Genomic DNA, 19,691 nt, shown 5'->3' with positions numbered 1-19,691 from the left:
AAATACATACATTTAAATATCACTCGATCTGGACAGAATTCGAACTTCGCAAAAGTTTATTTATGATTTATCGCTCGATATATATGTTTTAGCAGTTTAGGAAAATTAGAGTAATTTTTACAACTTTTCGCCTAAGCAGTGGCGATTTAACAAGGAAAATGTTGGTATTTTGACCATTTTTGTCGAAATCAGAAAAACATATATATATGGAATCAATCAAATTTGGCACACATGCCTATACCACCAATTGTACTCCTTGTGCAAAATTTCAAGCTAATCGGGATAAAACTCTGGCTTCTGGGTCCATATAAGTCCATATCGGGCGAAAAATATATATGGAAGCTATATCTAAATCTGAACCGATATCTAAATTTGAATCAATCAAATTTGGCACACATGACTATACTACTAATTGTACTCCTAGTGCAAAATTTCAACCAAATTCGGCCAAAACACTGGCTTCTGGGGCCATATAAGTCCATATCGGGCGAAAGATATATATGGGAGCTATATCTAAATCTGAACCGATTTCAATCAAATTTTGCACACTTAACTGTACGACTAAGTGTTATGTTTGTACAAAATTTCAAGCAAATCGGTATAAAACTCTGGCTGCTGGGTCCATATAAGTCCATATCGGGCGTAAAATATATATGGAGCTATATCTAAGTCTGAATCGATTTCAACCAAATTTGGCGCGTATAGCTACAAAATTAATAGGGTTCTATTCTGACCCAAATTAGGAACATGTGCCAAATTTGAAGGCGATTGGACTTAAATTGCGACCTAGACTTTGATCAAAAAATTGTGTTCACAGACAGACGGACGGACGGACAGACGGACATGGTTATATCGACTCAGGGGCCCACCCTGAGCATTATTGCCAAAGACACCATGCACTAACTTATAATACCCTTTTCCACAGTGTGGCGCAGGGTATAAATATTGTATACATACCTATGCATAAATAAAATTTTCTACACATGAGATTATATGAATATTTTTTTTTTTTTAAGTTGAACCCCCCCCCGAATTAAAATCCTGGCTACGGCCTTGCACACACCACTCCACATCTAGGTATAGGTATCACACGGGCTGTCTTCCATGATGCAGGAAACGTCGACGTGGTCAAATTAGTATTTACTAAATGTAAGATTAAATCCGATATAGAAGGAAATAAAATGCGTAAAAATTCAATGGACATGCCATCCACTCCAACAGATTTTGATTTCACCTTAGCCAAAGTAACGATAATATCCTGAACTCTTACACATCTAAATGAAAACGCACTAAGTTGTCAGTGCTTTTGGCTCTCGCAAAATCATCTCTTAACGAAATAGTCTTCCTTAACGGTATAATCTTCTTGATTTGTTCAATCTCACAACCAGGGCTGTGGAGACGAGCCAATTTTGCTCGACTCCGACTCCAGCATTTTTCATCAGCTCGACTCCGACTCCGGAGTCGACTCCGGGTAATATAACTAAATCTCATTTTAATACCACTAATTTGTAGTTCTATTGTGGGGGTACCGTAAGTGGATCGATATAAAGTATCGTATTTATTTATGTGTGCAAAAAAAGGTCTTAATTTCACATTAGATGCCAATTGAACTCTATATTTCAAATTTAGGGCAATGTTATAAAATAATGATATAAATACCAATCATAATATGAGAAGATACCAACAGTATATGTATTTGTGGACCAAAATTATTGATACTATCTCAAATCCTTTAAATTTGTTGCGAGCTATATAAATCTTTATATTCCCATATGCATGAATTTGAATCTGAATCGATTTAGACAAAATTGTATATACTTCTACAAAATCTATGTACTTAAAATTTAAATCTAACGTTATGGGACGTAACACAATTTTAACAAAAAATAAAAATGCAAGGAAAGTCTAAAGTCGGATGGGCCGATTATAATATACTCTGCACAACTTTGTATTTAGATCTACATTTTGATAAAATATCAAATAAGGCTTCTACAAAATCTCGGGCAATATTTATAATTGTTTAGCCAATTTCGCAAAAATGCATTTATGATTCATTCATTGCATTTATGATTCTTTCGACTTAGCAGTGAGTATCAGTGAGCATAGAATTTTGGAAACATTTTTGTCTAGTAAATAAAATTTTGCAAAATTTTATATAGAAATCAAATTTTGCAAAATTTTCTACAGAAACAAAATTTTGACTAAATTTTGTATAGAAATAAAATTTTGGCAAAATTTTCTATAAAAAACAAATTTTGGCCAAATATATAGAAATAAAATTTTGAATAAAATTTTTATAGAAATAAAATTTTGCAAAAATTATCAATAGAAATACAATTAAAAAAAAAATGTGTAGCAAACAAAATTTTGCAAAATTTTCTATAGAAATAAAATTTTGCAAAATATTCTATAGAAACAAAATTTTGACTAAATTTTCTATAGAAATAAAATTTTGACTATATTTTATATAGAAAAAAAAAATATTTCTATAGTAATAATATTTCTATAGAATACATTTTTTATAGCAGTGAGCATCAGTAAGAAAAAAAAATTGAGAAAATTTGCTATAGAAATAAAATTTGACAATTTTTTCTTATAGAAATAACATTTTGAAAAAATTATCAATAAAAATACAATTTTAGAAAATTTTTTGTGTAGTAAATAAATTTCTGCAAAATATTCTACGGAAACAAAATTTTGACTAAATTTTCTATAGAAATAAGATTTTGACTAAATTTTCTATAGAAATAAAATTTTGGCCAAATATATAGAAATAAAATTTTGAATAAAATTTTTATAGAAATAAAATTTTGCAAAAATTATCAATAGAAATACAATTAAAAAAAATTGTGTAGCAAACAAAATTTCTATAGAAATAAAATTTTGCAAAATATTCTATAGAAACAAAATTTTGACTAAATTTTCTATAGAAATAAAATGTTGACTAAATTTTATATAGAAAAAAATTTTTCTATAGTAATACAATTTTTAATACATTTTTTATAGCAGTGAGCATCAGTAAGAAAAAAAAAATTGAGAAAATTTGCTATAGAAATAAAATTTGAAATTTTTTTCTTATAGAAATAAAATTTTGAAAAAATTATCAATAAAAATACAATTTTAGAAAATTTTTTGTGTAGTAAATAAATTTCTGCAAAATATTCAACGGAAACAAAATTTTGACTAAATTTTCTATAGAAATAAAATTTTGACAAAATTTTCTATAGAAATAAAATTTTGACCAAATTTTCTAATAAAAAATCTATTACTATAAAATTTTGGCAAAATTTTCTATAGAAATAAAATTTTGACTTAAATTTTTATAAAAATAAAATTATGAATAGAAATAAAATTTTGAAAAAATTTTTGTGTAACAAACAAAATTTTGCAAAATTTTCTATGGAAACAAAATTTTGACTCAATTTTCTATAGAAAAAAATATTTCTATAGTAATAAAATTTTGAATAAATGTTTTATAGAAATAAAATTTTGACAAAATTTTCTATAAAAAACAACTTTGAAAAAATTTTCTGTCAATATTCCACATATGTATATGGCCTTAAAATAAAATTTAAAAAAAATAATTTCGATTGTTCGAAATATTTCATATAAATTGATATGGACATTAAAATGGATCGATCCAGCCCATCTGCTAGTCTAACATAAAAAGATAGCCGTAATTGGAAGTTGATTTTCATTTACAATCATGCTGTATTGATCGAATGAATAACGCAATGGAAACTAATTTGCGTAAAAACTTGCTTAGTTACAAAAATGTGAAGTGTTTTAAAAAATTTGGTTTAGCCGGAGTCGAGCAACATTTTTACGACTCCGACTCCAGTAAAATCTTCAGACTCCGACTCCGGCTCCACAGCCCTGCTCACAACTGTACACTCAACCAATTCCATATCAAAACGACTCCATGGTAAATTTTGAACAAAGTCGGTGAAATCCATTCCGTAAAATATTAAAACTTATAAACCACATAAAACTTTCATATAAACAAATTTTTTTTGAAAAACATTTTATTAGTATACATATATGCTAGTTATGTCAGACTTTTTGTTTTAGCTAATTATAATTTTTCTCAAATTTTCCATTTATTAGTTGCTGCATTTTTTTTTTTTTTATTTGAAAAAGTAGCATATACGCTTAATTAATAAATCTTAATAAATAATAGGAGTTTTTTTTAAGTAGAGTAGTTTGTTTTTTGATATTTTGCAAAATAGAAATACATAGAATTATCACAAATAACAAAGATAGTTAGGGAAATTAAAGTACACACACAGTATAGAGTTATTCTTAATCAATGTAGAGAATTTTATGAGTCAACAAAATCAAAAGAAAAAATACATCTTATTAAGAAATTGGCAATGTTTGCAAGAATGTGTTTTGTAATTAAAACTTAAAACTTATATATTAGAAAAATAAAAAAATTATTAAATAGTAATTAATATTTTGATTTGTATTGAGTTGCATTCCTTCAGATCATCAGTAGCACAAAGTATTGATTTTCTTTTTTGTATGCTCATTCATTTTATACTTAAAAATATCTATGTTTGACTTTTCCTGTCATTACCATTCTTTTTTTTTTTATTATAAGTATATGTAAATATCTTATCTCTTCTCTTAGAGTTGCTGTCTCTGCTTTTTAATCCTTAAGCTTTTTTAGAAAAAGCCTATAGATCCATTATTTGAAACCCCAAAAACAATATTTTCCATTTCGAGACTAAATCCATATTCCCCTTCTAGGCTATAACTTTCCTATGTATTTTCTATGTATAATTTCCTAACAGATATATTGCTTATAAAATTATTTTATAGGCTGTTTTTAGATTCTTTTGTCGTTGGCTGTATTGGTTGATGTTAAGTACTGTATAGGGATTCACAGGTACACAGAAATAAATATTGCCAATATATATTTTTTTTAATTAAAAATTAAATTGAATTTGAAAAAATTTGCAATTAAAATTTTTTTTGATTCCATTATTTGTTTTTTTTTTCATCAAAATAAAATTCATTTACAAAAATTACTAGTATCAATTATTTGTTTTTTTCGTCAAAATAAAATTCATTTACAAAAATTACTAGAATCAATTAAATTTTTAGATGGATCAATTAAATTTTAATTTAATAAATTAAATTTGTAATTGGCTTCAGCAATTGATAATATCAAGTCCGTGAATGAAGCAATTTTAATTAATAATTAATTGGATCAATTAATTGCAAAGTTACGTATTAATTTTAAAATAACCAAAAAATATTTTTTTCTGTGTAGATTTTTCGCTAATGGACTTTTTGTTAAAGGGAAACCGAGGTCCTGCATTCGTGATTTTTACTAATGCCCTGTTCCCGCAAATCATTTTAATTAAGAATTAATTGGATCAATTAATTGCAAATTTACCGATTAATTTTCAAATAACCAAAAAATATTTTTTTCTGTGTAAATATTTTTTTCGCTAATGGACTTTTTGTTAAAGGAAACCCGAGGTCCTTCTTTCGTGATTTTTACTTATGCCCTGTTCCCGCAAATCATACGAAAACCACCTATTTAAAAAAAAGCCGAATCCGAACACGAATTCAAATCAATTTGATTTTCAAAACTCATTATTCTTGATTTTTTTTTAAGGAAAATCAAAATCCTCCTTTTGTGATCATTAATGTCCTATTAAATCATACGAAAACCATTCATTTGTAAGAAAAGTAGTGAGTCCAATCAATTTAGAGATTTGAAAGTTCGTTTCTTTTGATTTTTAAAAATAAGTATTTTCGAATTTTTGGCCTGAGAACCCATTAAAATTTTTAAAATCTTTTTAATTTATATAATTTCGGCTCCAACTCATCAACAAAATATGAAGTGACATATCTTTTGAAATAGAAGAACCGAAATCAGATAGGGGAACAGGGCATAAAATCGGCTAAACGAAATACATCTTATCGACTTAAAAAAATTACTTTTTGAAATGTTAAAAAATTCTGCTCGAATAGTAATTATATATAAATATATATAAATAAAAAATTAAATTTATCAAAATTAAAAAAAAAATTAATTGCAACTTAAAAAAAAATTGAGAATCAAAACAACACTAACACTTTTGAATTTACGAGTCTAATAAGGTCTTCATTTTCTGATTTCAATCCCTTATAGACAGACATTCCGTTCCCTAAAAAAAAAAAAAAACATGAAATAATTTCTATTTCCAAGTACGTGAAAAATTCACCTTGCGTTGATTGTCAATGTAGACTTTCCAAAATAATTCCAAAAAAATCGGATACCATTGTACCGTATCCGATTTTTTTGGAATTATTTTGGAAAGTCTACATTGACAATCAACGCAAGGTGAACTTTTCACGTACTTGGAAATAGAAATTATTTCATGTTTTTTTTTTAATTTAGGGAACGGAATGTTTGAAAAATAAAATGTACCTCACATCAAAAAATCCCATTTTCCATCAAAAAGTCCACCATTTCCGTTTGCAATCCCTAATACTGTATATCCGGCAACCACTACCACCACGACTATACTGTTGCTTACATTTATGATTGTCTAATATTTGGGCTTAATCGGTTTAAAATACCACTGTTGATAAGCATCATTCGTATCGCAATGGGCCAGGAATAACTGATGAGTAGTCGGATGAAGGGAAACACATTTTTTATGAGCTCTATGCAATAAGTTTTTAGTGGTCTCATTGTAGCTCCATGGACCATCGGTCGTACCAAGTCGGCAAACAGCTAATTTTATACCTTGACGATCGGCTTCAACACATCGTTCTCCCACACCCAATTGACCAGCTGCATTTAATCTAATCAATTGATTACTACCGCCACCATGACAATGGGATAGGCCCATAATTGCAGGCGGTTGGCTTCCCATTGAGTCAAGGCAATTTTCCGAAGCTACTGATCTCAATTCACCCCAATGGAGATTTGCTGGTAGCGCTGGGAATTTATCATATACATCATAGGCTATATTATCCATATACCATTGGAATGATTTACAATTCAAACGTTTCTTTAAAGCCAATTGCTCGCTTATGTCTCCCATATCCAAGTATCTGGCCAATGGCTCTCGAGTGTAGAAATATTCTTTGTGTGTATCGTCAAACCAGGTTTCAATGACACGTTTGTAGTTGATTGTGATCAAGGGTCCCTTCTTTTTACTGGCCAGTTTTCCAAAGTTGTAGGGCATGAAACCACGATAAACATGGCCAACATGAGAACAAGGAACCCATTCAATGCTACCTCCACATTGCCAAATTTTAAAACTCAATTCGAAATTCTCTCCGCCCCAAACCAAAAGTCCAGGATCGTAGGCTCCCAATTCTAGGAAGTATTCACGATTGATGGCAAAAAGCCCACCAGCATGAGTGGGACTTCTATAGGGCTCGGAATTGTGTTGTCTTCGTCGTTGTTCTCGTTTGGGAACTTCATTCTCCTTATACAACATACCCCATTCGAAAATACCACGGAAATGGTTGTCACTGCCATAAACTGAGCGGTATTCGAATGTTTTATAGTCTATGCCATCTATAATTGGAACTGTCATAACAGTGCGATCGCGATAAATGGGGGCCAATAGAGGTGGAAGCCAGTTAATGTTTACTTCACAATGGGCATCTAGGAAGACTATAACTTCACCTGCAAAACAAATGCATATTACATGAATGGAAAACACATTATTTTAGTTTATCACTTACCCGTTGCCTCTTGAGCACCTCTTGATCGTGTTCGTATCAAACCCTCCCTCTCTTTATTGCGTATGAGTCTTACTAAACCATGGAATTTCTTTATGTAGGTTTCGAGTTCCTCGCCCAGATTCTTTTTGTCTGAAAAGTCATCAACTAAAATAATCTCGTGTAATACGTGTTTGGGACTTCGATCGATAACCGAATGGACGGTACGCAATAACACAGAGAATCCTTCATTGTGGAAAACAATAATCACGCTAGTCTTTGGAAGATCGTAGGGATAGTTCCAATGTTTACATTCTTCCAAGCGTGTGTCCCGCACACTGCGATGCATTGATATTTCATCTGAGCAAGCCATATTCATTCCATATTCCATTTCTGATTCATCAGCTTCGTTTTTCTTGTGAGCAGGCAAATTATGAGCCTCTCCATTTTCACCAGGTCCAACACGTTTTTCCAAAGAAGTCGGTTCAAAATTGCCCAAACCTAAGATATACATATTTGTAATAAAAACAGGTTTACTCTTTGTTTATCTGTAGTATGTGGTATACTTATGGATGCTCCATCTTCTTACCCTCTACTAATGTCGGTGTCTCCTTTGGCCTACCCTCTAAGCGTTGATAGTGACGTCTTCCAGTGCCGAATTTTGCTTGATATGCTTCTGAAACTCGCTTGTGGCCATCACTCCAAGTTGTCAGCAGATATAACAGCGGCAAAATCACCAAGCACACAAGAGCCAAACGACAAACGCGACCATTCCGAATGTTGGTAATCCGCATTTTTAAGACTTTCAAAGATGCTGCCGTCCCAATCAATTGCAAATTTGTTAAAGGTAAAATGTCACAAATTCCAAATGGTGAATGGAGGTTTGTCGACGTGGAATGTGTGCGTTTTTTTTATTTACAACACCTCCTCCGACCGCCTAATGTGTAGATTGACTCTCTTCTTTGATGGCTTTAACCGTAATAAATTTCTTAACTTTCTTCTCTGTGTTCTTCGCTCTCATGCAGCCATCACGTCGCACGGCGACCTGATCATCCAACAAAAACAATTTTACTCCACAACATCAACAAGAATGAATGAAATGAGTTGATCTCTTCTCAAAATGCCGCAGAAAAGATTAAAACAACAAACATACCGAGAAATGTTAAATGTCAGCAGAGAACAGAGCATGTGAAGTTCTAACGCCGGCATAGTATGCGATTGCAACGGCGTACGATAACTAAATTTATTTAACACTGTCTATTAGGGCTGCCATTCCGGATTTATACCGTCCCAAAATCACGGGATTCAGTATTTTGAAATCCCAATCCCGGGATATATGAAAATCGAATCTGAATGACAGCCCTACTAGTCAGTACGTAGTATTATGAGATTATGAGCGATTTCGGTTGTAATAAAAAGTCAACATTTACGACATTATGTCTGTTCGCGTACTTTTCCAGTAAAAAATATCCAATAAAAACTAAAAAACATAAACTGTCAGTAAATTATTATGAATATATGCGTAAGAGTGCACTTTATTCTCTTTGCTTAAAATGGCTGGAAAGTACGCGAACGGCGTCCAGCAACAATTTGCATATTCCAAACTTAAGATTCTAAAACATTAAAAACAGAAACCCAATCCTGTTTTTTAAAGTTCCAATTGTAGTTGCGGAACATATACATTGTACTGGTACAAGATTTTACTGGGGAAAAATCTCTAAACTTGCAATTACTCTATCTGATAACCATAGACCTTATAATACATAGATGGGCCATGAGTAAAATAATACAATTATTAATATATTTAGTCTATACATGTATCCACTTTTATATAATATAAATAATAGTTTTGTTGTTGTATTAGTTAATGTGGATACTAATTCTCAAAACTGGTTTTTGTATTTATCTTTAGCCTCTATCTTTATCTTTAGTCTCTCTCTCTCGTTAAATTTATCTTTACTATCTCTCTCTCTCTCTCTCTCTCTCTCTCTCTCTCTCATTTGTTATATTCTCACAAACACATATACAAACACACACATTTTCTCTATTTTAGTTATTGTGGATCCAAACTCACTAAGACTTGTTTAAAACTTTAGTTTGGCTCCACTCTGACCACTACATGTAAATATTTTATTTTATCTTGTTATTTTAGTATTTAAGTTATTGACTAATGAATTAGGCTCTCAGTTTAAGTTTGGTGTTATTTGGAGAAGTTAAACCGCATAGTTGAAAATAAATGAATTATATAGCAAATATTTAAATAATTTTGTTTCATTTGGGAAACTAAAAATATAAGTCATGGGTGTCAAACTATGTTTGATAGTTCCGAAGATTAAGAATAAACGAGAAAAATAAAAGCACACTTACATTCTCTTTCGTTTTCCTTTTTGTAGTTTGCTAATTTTACACAAAATTAGAACGTTTATGCTGCATCAGAGGATTTATAAATAAATTAATATATTAAAAGTTCATATTTGAACAAAAAAATGTGACCAAAACCGCGAAAGTACGAAATTTAATTTTGAGCAGCATTGCTCTTCACGAACAACACAAAAGCAAATGCACGAAAATTAATATTTGGGACTGACTCTACGAAAGAATTAAAACGAAATGTCAGAAAATTAATTTTTGGAACTGACAATTTTTTTTGTAGGTGTTAAATTATGAGACCCATAGGTTAGGTGGCAGCCCGATGTATCAGGCTCACTTAGACTATTCAGTCCATTGTGATACCACAGTGGTGAACTTCTCTCTTATCACTGAGTGCTGCCCGAATCCATGTTAAGCTCAATGACAAGGGACCTCTTTTTTATAGCCGAGTCCGAACGGCGTTCCACATTGTAGTGAAACCACTTAGAGAAGTTTTGAAACACTCAGAAATGTCGCCAACATTAATGAGGTGGGATAATCCAGCGCTGAACCATTGCACCACGGTGGCTCCCTAAGACCAATAATTGAATGAAAATTTAACTCTAAAAATGCTTTCGGCTCCTAAGTTAAAATACGATTTTTTAACTGTGTCAAATATTAAAAAATTAAATTAAAAAGAAGCAATTGAGAAGGATAATGAAAATAATGGTAATGCTTACTTGCTTATATTTAGGAATTTGGGTTGATTTCCTGCATCTTTCTCCCCCAATTTCATGTCACAATTGTTCCAAATTTGGTTGAAAATTGCTCCACTTTATGAGGGCTAAGATATTTTTTACCCCCTAAATAAATGTTACCCCTAAAAATCCCCCTAATCGTGCAAAAACCCCCTAAATTTGGGGGAAACCCCTAACCCGGCAACACTGAAACGAACGACCAGTAAAAATTTGTGATTATTATCAAAAATTATCGGTTCTCGAACGGAGCTATTGTTTGTAAAATATAAACAAGTGTGTTGCAGCGTTTGGGTTTAGATTCCAAGATGACACTACAATTGGGGAAGCAGTGGTGTAACCCGCGGTTTATACTTGTTTCCATTATTTAAGCAATTCAAAGCCTTTTAAAATATGATAATATTCTTGGATCCCATTGAAATTAAAATATATTTTTTTTTTATTCGTGAGTCAGGAGGCTTCTCATTATTCATCAACATGAAATCGCCTTTACAAAGTTAATAAGTGTGAACGGCGCTTTGTCGAAGTAGCGCCGTTACGACACAATTTAGAGAGCAGCACTGAGAGAAAGCTATGGGATTTTTGTTATCGATTTTTGTTTTGGAGAGTATCGATAAATTAGAAACTGCCTTGTTTAGGGTTGTTTTTGTTCAACGGGAGGGAAATTCTTTTCAAATTTTTCTTATCACATAAGATCCTCCACCGACCCAACAGTGTTTATGAGCATCTGCTAGCTCTATAAGCCACATCTTGTTGACAGATGTTATTGTGGATTGCATTCTTTAAATACCTATACTTGATTGCGAAGTACGCGTGCATTTCACTGTTCAATAATAATGGATCGACATTGTGGTGGCTTGCCGAGAACTCCTCGTATAAACAAAACGATCTTAGATTACTATGAAAAGGCCGGGAAAGGTCGTGATTTGGAGAAATTTATGAGGATCCATTCACCAGCTGGTAGTCAAAGATCACAATGCAGTGAAACTCGCGGAGGTACTGGGGTTTGTATGCATCGTCCAAATAGTAAAGAAACCTCATCCGCTAGTAGTAGCTGTGATACATTCCCAATAATGCCGTCACGACCTTTAAACAATTGTTGTGGAGTAAATAGCAAAAGTATGCCGAATATAGATATTCAGGAACATGATTTTCACTTTAGGGATGTATTGCTTGATCTGGATATTGGTGGGGATAATGGGAAGGTAGTTCATCTTGACAACAAATATCAATTGTAAGTCACTTAAGTGAAACTGTACTTTTAGGTCTACAGCACTTCGAATGAGAATATACAGACTCCAAAAAAGGAAGGGGGCCTTATAGAGATAAAACCAGCACAAACTCCAGATTCTGTGGCCAAAACACATAGGCGGCTGGAATGGGATTCCTTTGGAGATGTTGGCTATCGCAAATCCATGTCTACCAGTAATATTAGTGTATTGGAAAGAACTTTAATAAGAGACTCATTAGAAGGAGTTGCAGTTGCGACTACTAAGAATAACGAAGAAGAAGGAAACATGCCAAACACTCAACTCCCTCAAAACATCGTCCGAAAGAAACAAATAAAGGCAATCAAAGCCAATACTGTAGAACATGCCACACCACCATTAGCCTGTAGCACACTAGTTGAAGGATTTTCGGGGAAGGGAAGTAATCGTGGTGCACGTCCCAAAATGGTATCACAGGGTACCTCATCGACATCATTACAAAAGAAGTTTGAAAAATATGCACAAACATCCCTTTTAAAACCAGTGAATATGCATTCACAAGAAATACAGGTTAGCATGTCTTCATCAACATCTGTCGTGGAGGGGACGGCAACTCCCTCCAGCTTTGAATATTACTCTTCTAGATCATCAAAGTCTCGTTCATCAAGGTCATCAGCAGGAATATCAAGTAACATATCTAATACGAGTATACCACCAGCACAGCATCCATTTATAACGAGCATAACAGATCTGCTAAAGAAGAGAAAAGCCATGACCAATAAATCTGTGGAGAACCGAAAGCAACAACAATACGACAGCATAAAAGAACTACAATCGAGATTCCAATCAGCCATTGATGAGAATAAGGAGAATCATTCGCGTACAAGTACGGCAAATTCAGCAGCGACATCTTTTTCTCTATCACGGCAAGCTCCAGAATTGGATTTGGGCATTCAATTGATATGTTCACTGATCGATGCAAAAAGCTTGAATGATAAACAAAAGAAAAAACTTATTCGTGATATTGTTAAGCGTATTACACGATTAGGAGATGAAGTTGAGGACTCGTCGTCCAAACCCACCAGTGTGAAAAGCGGAGATTCATCATCATCTAATAGGCAAAATGTTTACGATGCTGTATATTCACGTAGAAGAAAGGATAGTAATAAAATGTCTGATGATTTGTCAAAATGTGATCTTGGTGTTACGCCTCTGCAAAACGCAATGTCCACAAACTGTGCCGAACATCATTCAAAGCTGACCGTTAATTCTAAAAGTGATTTGGAAAATGATCAAGGTAATTTTTTATATGGCATTTGTCATAAATGGATTTTTGTTTGGTTGTGGAATTTTTTATCGAAAATTTAATTGCTGCCCAAGAATTTCTGATGTAATTACTCAATGCTAAATTGCACCTATGGCTTCATTTTTTTTTTTAAATAGCCGGGAAATCAAAAATTGGAATTTTCTAAATTTTTAAAAACTCAAACAATTCCAAATTTATTTATTTATTTTTATTTCCAAATTTATAGCCGTTTCCAAAGTACATTTCCCTAATTATACAAATGCTTAACTTCATAGGTTCGAATTCTTCTAAAGCTTTCATGAGAAAGCCGATTTTTTAATATTTTGTGTGTTTTTCCATTAGGTGTTTTAATACGTTGATTTGAAGATTTTAGCCATCGATTTTTAATTCCATAAAATATTTTACTAGACCCTTAACCTTCAATGTTTATGTCATTTGTATTTATATCCATTTGTTTCTTTTAAACAGCGTATGAAAATGTTTGTCCACATGGCTGCAAACAAATAAAATCCACCACTAGCAGAAATCGTGAAAAAAATATTCTTAGCAACAGCAACAACAGTAAATCGACAAGTAAAACTTGCAACAAAAACCACCAACAAACCCCTGCCAATGCATATACTATAAATAACAACAATGTGTCAATTAAAGCTCCAATAAAACCTAACATTGCATTGCCAAGTGCTGGACTAAATGGAAAGCAAAAACATTCGACAAATGATTCGATTGAATGTGAAATTCATTTATTCAAAACTAAGGCAACACAAACTACAAATTCTTCTGGTAGTGTCAGGTCTAAGAAATCCCAAATAACTTCTTCTACAAGGACTACTACGTCGGGAACAACGACCTCATCAACATCATCTCATGATTTACCAACTCAAAAATCGTTGCGCAAAAATATAATTCACAACGACATGGATGGGGGACAGCAAGAGCAGGCCACTATGCGAGAATGGCTTAATCCCTTAACACAATCCGAAATTGAATATGAGGAGAAAAAACGTGAAGAAAGCGAGAAGAAAGCCCTTGCCGAACAAAAGGAAGCATTAAGACGTGAGAAGAATGCAAAGAAATCGAAAAGGCATAACGATGGGCGAGACCAGCAATTGGACTGGATTGAAAATGAAATACATCGCCTGGAATGTTTGAAACACTTATTATTGAAAGATGACCATGAAAATTCTTCTAGCATCACAAATTCGAGCACAACAACCAATGTGAATTCTAACAAAATTAAAGAGTCCATTATTAATTCCACACAAACGGATAAATTATATGATACTGTATGTTCGGAAAAATCGTCGGTTCTAAGTGAGTCGGCGGAACGTATGGTGAAAGAGATCCAAGTCATTTTGGAGGAATCTAGCGAGGATATGATAAATTTCAAGGATAATACAAAAAGAACTAGAGAACGCAAAAAGGAAACACAAATACTATATGAACACGAGAAGGCTGACCAAGAAAGCCTTGAGAAAGGTAAACTTCATACCATAAAGAAAACGATTATCACAAATGAAGAAGAACTAATAGAAAATAACCCTCAACCAACTAAGCAAAGGCAAAAAATTGATACACCCGATACAACAGATCAGAGTCAGGAAGGAACCGAAACTCTACGTGATATGGTAAAGCAAAGAAAAAAGGAATTTATGGCATCATATACGACAAGAAAACAAAATCATTATGATGCCTTAAAAAAACAGCAAAAAGACCAAAACCTTTTCAAATATTTACCCAAAACCCAACATATCCACATCAGCCAAGAAAAGCCTACCGTTTATAGCGGCTATTACTCCGTGCCTCATACTATAAATCGAAAATTTTCTCCTACAGAATATGCATATCCACAAAGTAATTTACCACCTACTCCACACGAAGAAGATTCAAGCAATTCTTCTCCAAATGTAGTTTATGCTGCCACCATATTTAATCATAGAAAGACCAGCCAAAAGCTATCCAGTGCTGCACAGGTGGCCACAACATCAACATCTTCCACATCAATGTTTTGTATGTCATCTGATGTATCGGTGCCTATGGGAGGATCCAATAATGTCTCATCTACACCAACCACTACACATCATTATGATGATGTGGCAGCTGCAGTGGCAGGAGCGGGAACAGGTGGTATAGTTTCATCGTCAGCTCATCATCTACAACCGTATTTCTATCATAAACGTTCCGAAAGGCCTTTTACTACTACTGCATCAGCTATGCAGGTTAAACCCAAAGGAGGCATAGCATATGTTATAGAATTTGATAATAAAAAACAATCCAGTGAGAGTGATAATGACCGAAAGGAAAATGCTTTAGCAACTACAGAATCTGCAACAACATTCACTACCAATCAAATTCAATGTCTTGATAAAGCTTCATCGGAACAACAGTTAACTTTGCAAGATCACTTGGAAAAGGCTAAACCCAATTTCCTTAAACATTGTAAGGAACGTAAAGCAATACTGAATAAATTGCAATCAATGCGTCAGGAACGCGATCGACAATTAAGAGAAATAGTTGAGAATACAAGTTTCAATTCGTTGGAGAGGCGTTTGAGATATTTACCACCACCGCCAATACGTAAGTGTTAATGGGCTAATATTTTTGTACGACGAAATAAGTGGATCGACACCTAATCTACTATAGAGATTGTAATGAACATCGCCATTAAAATTTTAAAGTCTAAAATTCGACTTTTTCAAATTTTTTTAAAATGTTAACTTTGAGATTTGCAAAAATTTACTTTTTTTAAAATTTTGGAAATTGGTATTTTCAAATGGGTTAAAAGCTGAGCCTTAAGTTTTATACTACTCTGGGAAATATAATGAAAAATGAAAAGTGGATTTTATTTTTTTAACTTTAAAAGTCGAAAAATCGTTTTTTTTTTTGTAATTAAAAAAATCGACTTTCGACTGACTAAAGCCGACTTTTCGAATTTTTCTAAATTAAAAATTTGTATTTTTCGACTTCTATGATGAAAGTCGATTTTGTTCATTATAAAATGCCGATTAGTTGATTTTGATTTGTATCCCTAGTCAGCTCATCTTTATTTTTCTATAATATTTGTTTTTTTTTTTTAGAAAAACTTCGTATTGTAAAAACAAAAGAGATGAAAGCTTTGACGAATAAACGCGTTGCTTCTCTTCCCGAAGTTGTGGCCCGTAAACAACAAGAATTAGAAGAGAAAAGACGTAGAGGCAATCGTATTTTACGAGATGTTTTTAATTTAGTAAGTTTTACATATACTAAATATTTTTAATTCAATATGTTTTCTTTTTTTTTCATTTTATCTATAGCGTTTACAAAAGCGAGTACGAAAAGGCAAGCTATCCTTAAATCATAGTAAAGTGGTAATTTAGGATACTTTCACACATCCCTTGGAAGACAAATATCATATAAAGAGAATATTGACTCCAATATTCCTACTAGAAAATTGGTTATCTATAAATTTGTTATTAAGATTTCAAGACCATTTGCTTATTTTTAGAGAAATTTTATGCGAAAAACAATAAAATGTTGAAAATGTTAATAAAATAAAATTGAACATTTTAGTTTTTATTAAATTTAAAAATAAAATTTAATTTCTATAGGAAATTTTGTCAAAATTTCATTGCTAAAGGAAATTTTGTCAAAATTTAATTTCTATAGGAAATTTTGTCAAAATTTTATTTTTATAGAAAATTTTGTCAAAATTTCATTGCTAAAGGAAATTTAGTCAAAATTTAATTTCTATAGGAAATTTTGTCAAAATTTCCTTGCTAAAGAAAATTTTGTCAAAATTTCATTGCTAAAGGAAATTTTGTCAAAATTTCATTTCTCTAGCAAATTTTGTCAAAATTTCATTTCTATAGGAAATTTTGTCAAAATTTCATTTCTATAGCAAATTTTGTCAAAATTTCTTTTCTATAGAAAATTCTGTCAAAATTTCATTTCTATAAGAAATTTTGTCAAAATTTCATTTCTATAGCAAAATTTGTCTAAATTTCATTTATGTAGCAAATTTTGTCAAAATTTCATTTATATAGCAAATTTTGTCAAAATTTAAGTTCTATAGGAAATTTTCTCAAATGTTCCTTTCTACAGAAATTTTGTCAAAATTTAATTTCTATAGAAAATTTTGTCAAAATTTCATTTCTATAGAAAATTTTGACAAAATTTCATTTCTATTAGGAAATTTTATCAAAATTTAATTTCTATAGAAAATTTTCTCAAAATTTTGTTATTACGGAAAACTTTATCAAAATTAAATTTCTATAGGGAATTTTGTCAAAATTTCATTTCCATAGGAAATTTTGTCAAAATTTCATTTCTATAGGAAATTTTGTCAAAATTTCATTTCTATAGGAAATTTTGTCAAAATTTCATTTCTATAGGAAATTTTGCAAAATTTCATTTCTATAGGAAATTTTGTCAAAATTTCATTTCCATAGGAAATTTTGTCAGAATTTCATTTCCATAGGAAATTTTGTCAGAATTTCATTTCTAAGGAAATTTTGTCAAAATTTAATTTCTATAGGAAATTTTTTCAAAATTTTTTTTCTTTAGGAAATTTTGTCCAAATATCATTTTATAGAAAATTTTGTCCAAATTTCATTTCTATGGGATACTTTTTTGGAAATGTTGTTAAAAATTGCATTTCTATAGAAAACTTTCACTTCTGTCAAAAAATTTAATTTCTATCGGAAATTTTGTTAAAAATTTAGTTTCTATATATTATTACTGTCAAAAATTTCATTTCTATAAGAAATTTTGTCAAAATTTAATTTCTATAGGAAATTTTGTAAAAATTTCATTTCTATAGGAAATTTTGTCAAAATTTTATTTTTATAGAAAATTTTGTCAAAATTTCATTGCTAAAGGAAATTTTGTCAAAATTTCATTGCTAAAGGAAATTTTGTCAAAATTTTATTGCTAAAGGAAATTTTGTCAAAATTGCATTTCTATAGGAAATTTTGTCAAAATTTCATTTCTATAGGAAATTTTGTCAAAATTTCATTTCTATAGGAAATTTTGTCAAAATTTCATATCTATAGCAAATTTTGTCAAAATTTAAGTTCTATAGGAAATTTTCTCAAATGTTCCTTTCTACAGAAATTTTGTCAAAATGTAATTTCTATAGAAAATTTTGTCAAAATTTAATTTCTATAGAAAATTTTGACAAAATTTCATTTCTATTAGGAAATTTTATCAAAATTTAATTTCTATAGGAAATTTTCTCAAAATTTTGTTACTACAGAAAACTTTATCAAAATTAAATTTCTATAGGAAATTTTGTCAAAATTTCATTTCCATAGGAAATTTTGTCAAAATTTCATTTCTATAGGAAATTTTGTCAAAATTTCACTTCTATAGGAAATTTTGTCAAAATTTCATTTCTATAGGAAATTTTATCAAAATTTCATTTCTATAGGAAATTTTGTCAAAATTTCATTTCTATAGGAAATTTTGTCAAAATTTCATTTCTATAGGAAATTTTGTCAAAATTTCATTTCTATAGGAAATTTTGTCAAAATTTCATTTCTATAGGAAATTTTGTCAAAATTTCATTTCTATAGGAAATTTTGTCAAAATTTCATTTCTATAGGAAATTTTATCAAAATTTCATTTCTATAGGAAATTTTGTCAAAATTTCATTTCTATAGAAAATTTTGTCAAAATTTCATTTCTATAGGAAATGTTTTCAAAATTTCATTTTAATCGTTTTGTTTGTTATTGTTGGCTTCTCTTCAATCGTTATTGTTGTTTTTGATCTCAGCTTAAAGCCATGCATTGACTAAACTACAAGTGTAGCTTAACCAACAGAGGAAAAGTATGCTTGTCAAATTTATTTGGGCAAAGCCCTATAGACTGCAAAATGGTTGGATGTACAGCTGTTTCGGAATTACCACATTCCTCATCAGCATCCTCTACTTGCAGCAAAACTATCAACCAATTATCAGAATAAATTCGGGTAATTCACTCAACCCAAAGTGAACTACACTTGAACCTCCCGAAAAAGGGTTTGATAGTCGGCTACTGCCTAAACAAATTTGCCAGCATATCTCTTTTTCTTTGTCAAACTCAAATCATCGATTTGAATGTATTTGGCTGGGTTTGTTTTTGAACGTGCTTCCTTCAATCGTTGTTTTCTCTTCAATCGTTGGTTTCTCTTCAATCGTTATTGTTGTTTTTGATCTCAGCTTAAAGCCATGCATTGACTAAACTACAAGTGTAGCTTAACCAACATTTCATTTCATTTTATAGGAAATTTTGTCCAAATTTCATTTCTATAGATTTCTTTTTTTTTGTGGAAATTTCATATCTATAGGAAAATTTTTTCAAGTGCAGCTCTAACATCAAGGCTAGTTTGGGCTGTATTGCTATTCGAAATAAAATCCATAGTAAATAAAACTGTAGTAA

The 19,691-nt window shown here is 31.2% G+C and overlaps 2 protein-coding genes across 2 annotated transcripts; one reads left to right on the top strand and one right to left on the bottom strand.

Moving 5' to 3' along the window:
• Nucleotides 1-4,444: 4,444 nt before the first annotated feature.
• Nucleotides 4,445-8,871, bottom strand: Pgant7 (N-acetylgalactosaminyltransferase 7). Its single transcript, XM_075302647.1, has 3 exons — nucleotides 8,267-8,871; nucleotides 7,702-8,178; nucleotides 4,445-7,642 (listed from the first exon to the last, which is right to left on the bottom strand). Exons 1-3 carry the CDS (start codon nucleotides 8,469-8,471, stop codon nucleotides 6,549-6,551), a joined length of 1,776 nt encoding a protein of 591 aa, XP_075158762.1. The 5' UTR covers nucleotides 8,472-8,871; the 3' UTR covers nucleotides 4,445-6,548.
• Nucleotides 8,872-11,405: 2,534 nt separating this feature from the next.
• On the top strand, nucleotides 11,406-16,831 carry LOC142231969 (uncharacterized). Its single transcript, XM_075302646.1, has 5 exons — nucleotides 11,406-11,986; nucleotides 12,047-13,286; nucleotides 13,764-15,872; nucleotides 16,373-16,521; nucleotides 16,589-16,831. The coding sequence occupies exons 1-5, from the start codon at nucleotides 11,618-11,620 to the stop codon at nucleotides 16,649-16,651; spliced, it is 3,930 nt and encodes a 1,309-aa protein (XP_075158761.1). The 5' UTR covers nucleotides 11,406-11,617; the 3' UTR covers nucleotides 16,652-16,831.
• The last annotated feature ends 2,860 nt before the right edge of the window (nucleotides 16,832-19,691 follow it).

Source organism: Haematobia irritans, chromosome 3, assembly GCF_050003625.1.
Source record: "Haematobia irritans isolate KBUSLIRL chromosome 3, ASM5000362v1, whole genome shotgun sequence".
NCBI lineage: Eukaryota > Metazoa > Arthropoda > Insecta > Diptera > Muscidae > Haematobia > Haematobia irritans.
The sequence above is the reverse complement of the archived record's forward strand: the minus strand, read 5'-3'. Positions and strand labels throughout refer to the sequence as shown.

Bases quoted from the DNA above. Each gene is read 5' to 3' on its own strand.
- LOC142231969 (XM_075302646.1), top strand. From the start codon at position 11,618: ATGGATCGACATTGTGGTGGCTTGCCGAGAACTCCTCGTATAAACAAA. The intron at 13,287-13,763 runs GTAATTTTTTAT...TCTTTTAAACAG, and splicing joins TGATTTGGAAAATGATCAAG to CGTATGAAAATGTTTGTCCA. The intron at 15,873-16,372 runs GTAAGTGTTAAT...TTTTTTTTTTAG, and splicing joins TTTACCACCACCGCCAATAC to AAAAACTTCGTATTGTAAAA.
- Pgant7 (XM_075302647.1), bottom strand. From the start codon at position 8,471: ATGCGGATTACCAACATTCGGAATGGTCGCGTTTGTCGTTTGGCTCTT. The intron at 8,179-8,266 runs GTAAGAAGATGG...TGTATATCTTAG, and splicing joins GACACCGACATTAGTAGAGG to GTTTGGGCAATTTTGAACCG. The intron at 7,643-7,701 runs GTAAGTGATAAA...TTTGTTTTGCAG, and splicing joins AGGTGCTCAAGAGGCAACGG to GTGAAGTTATAGTCTTCCTA.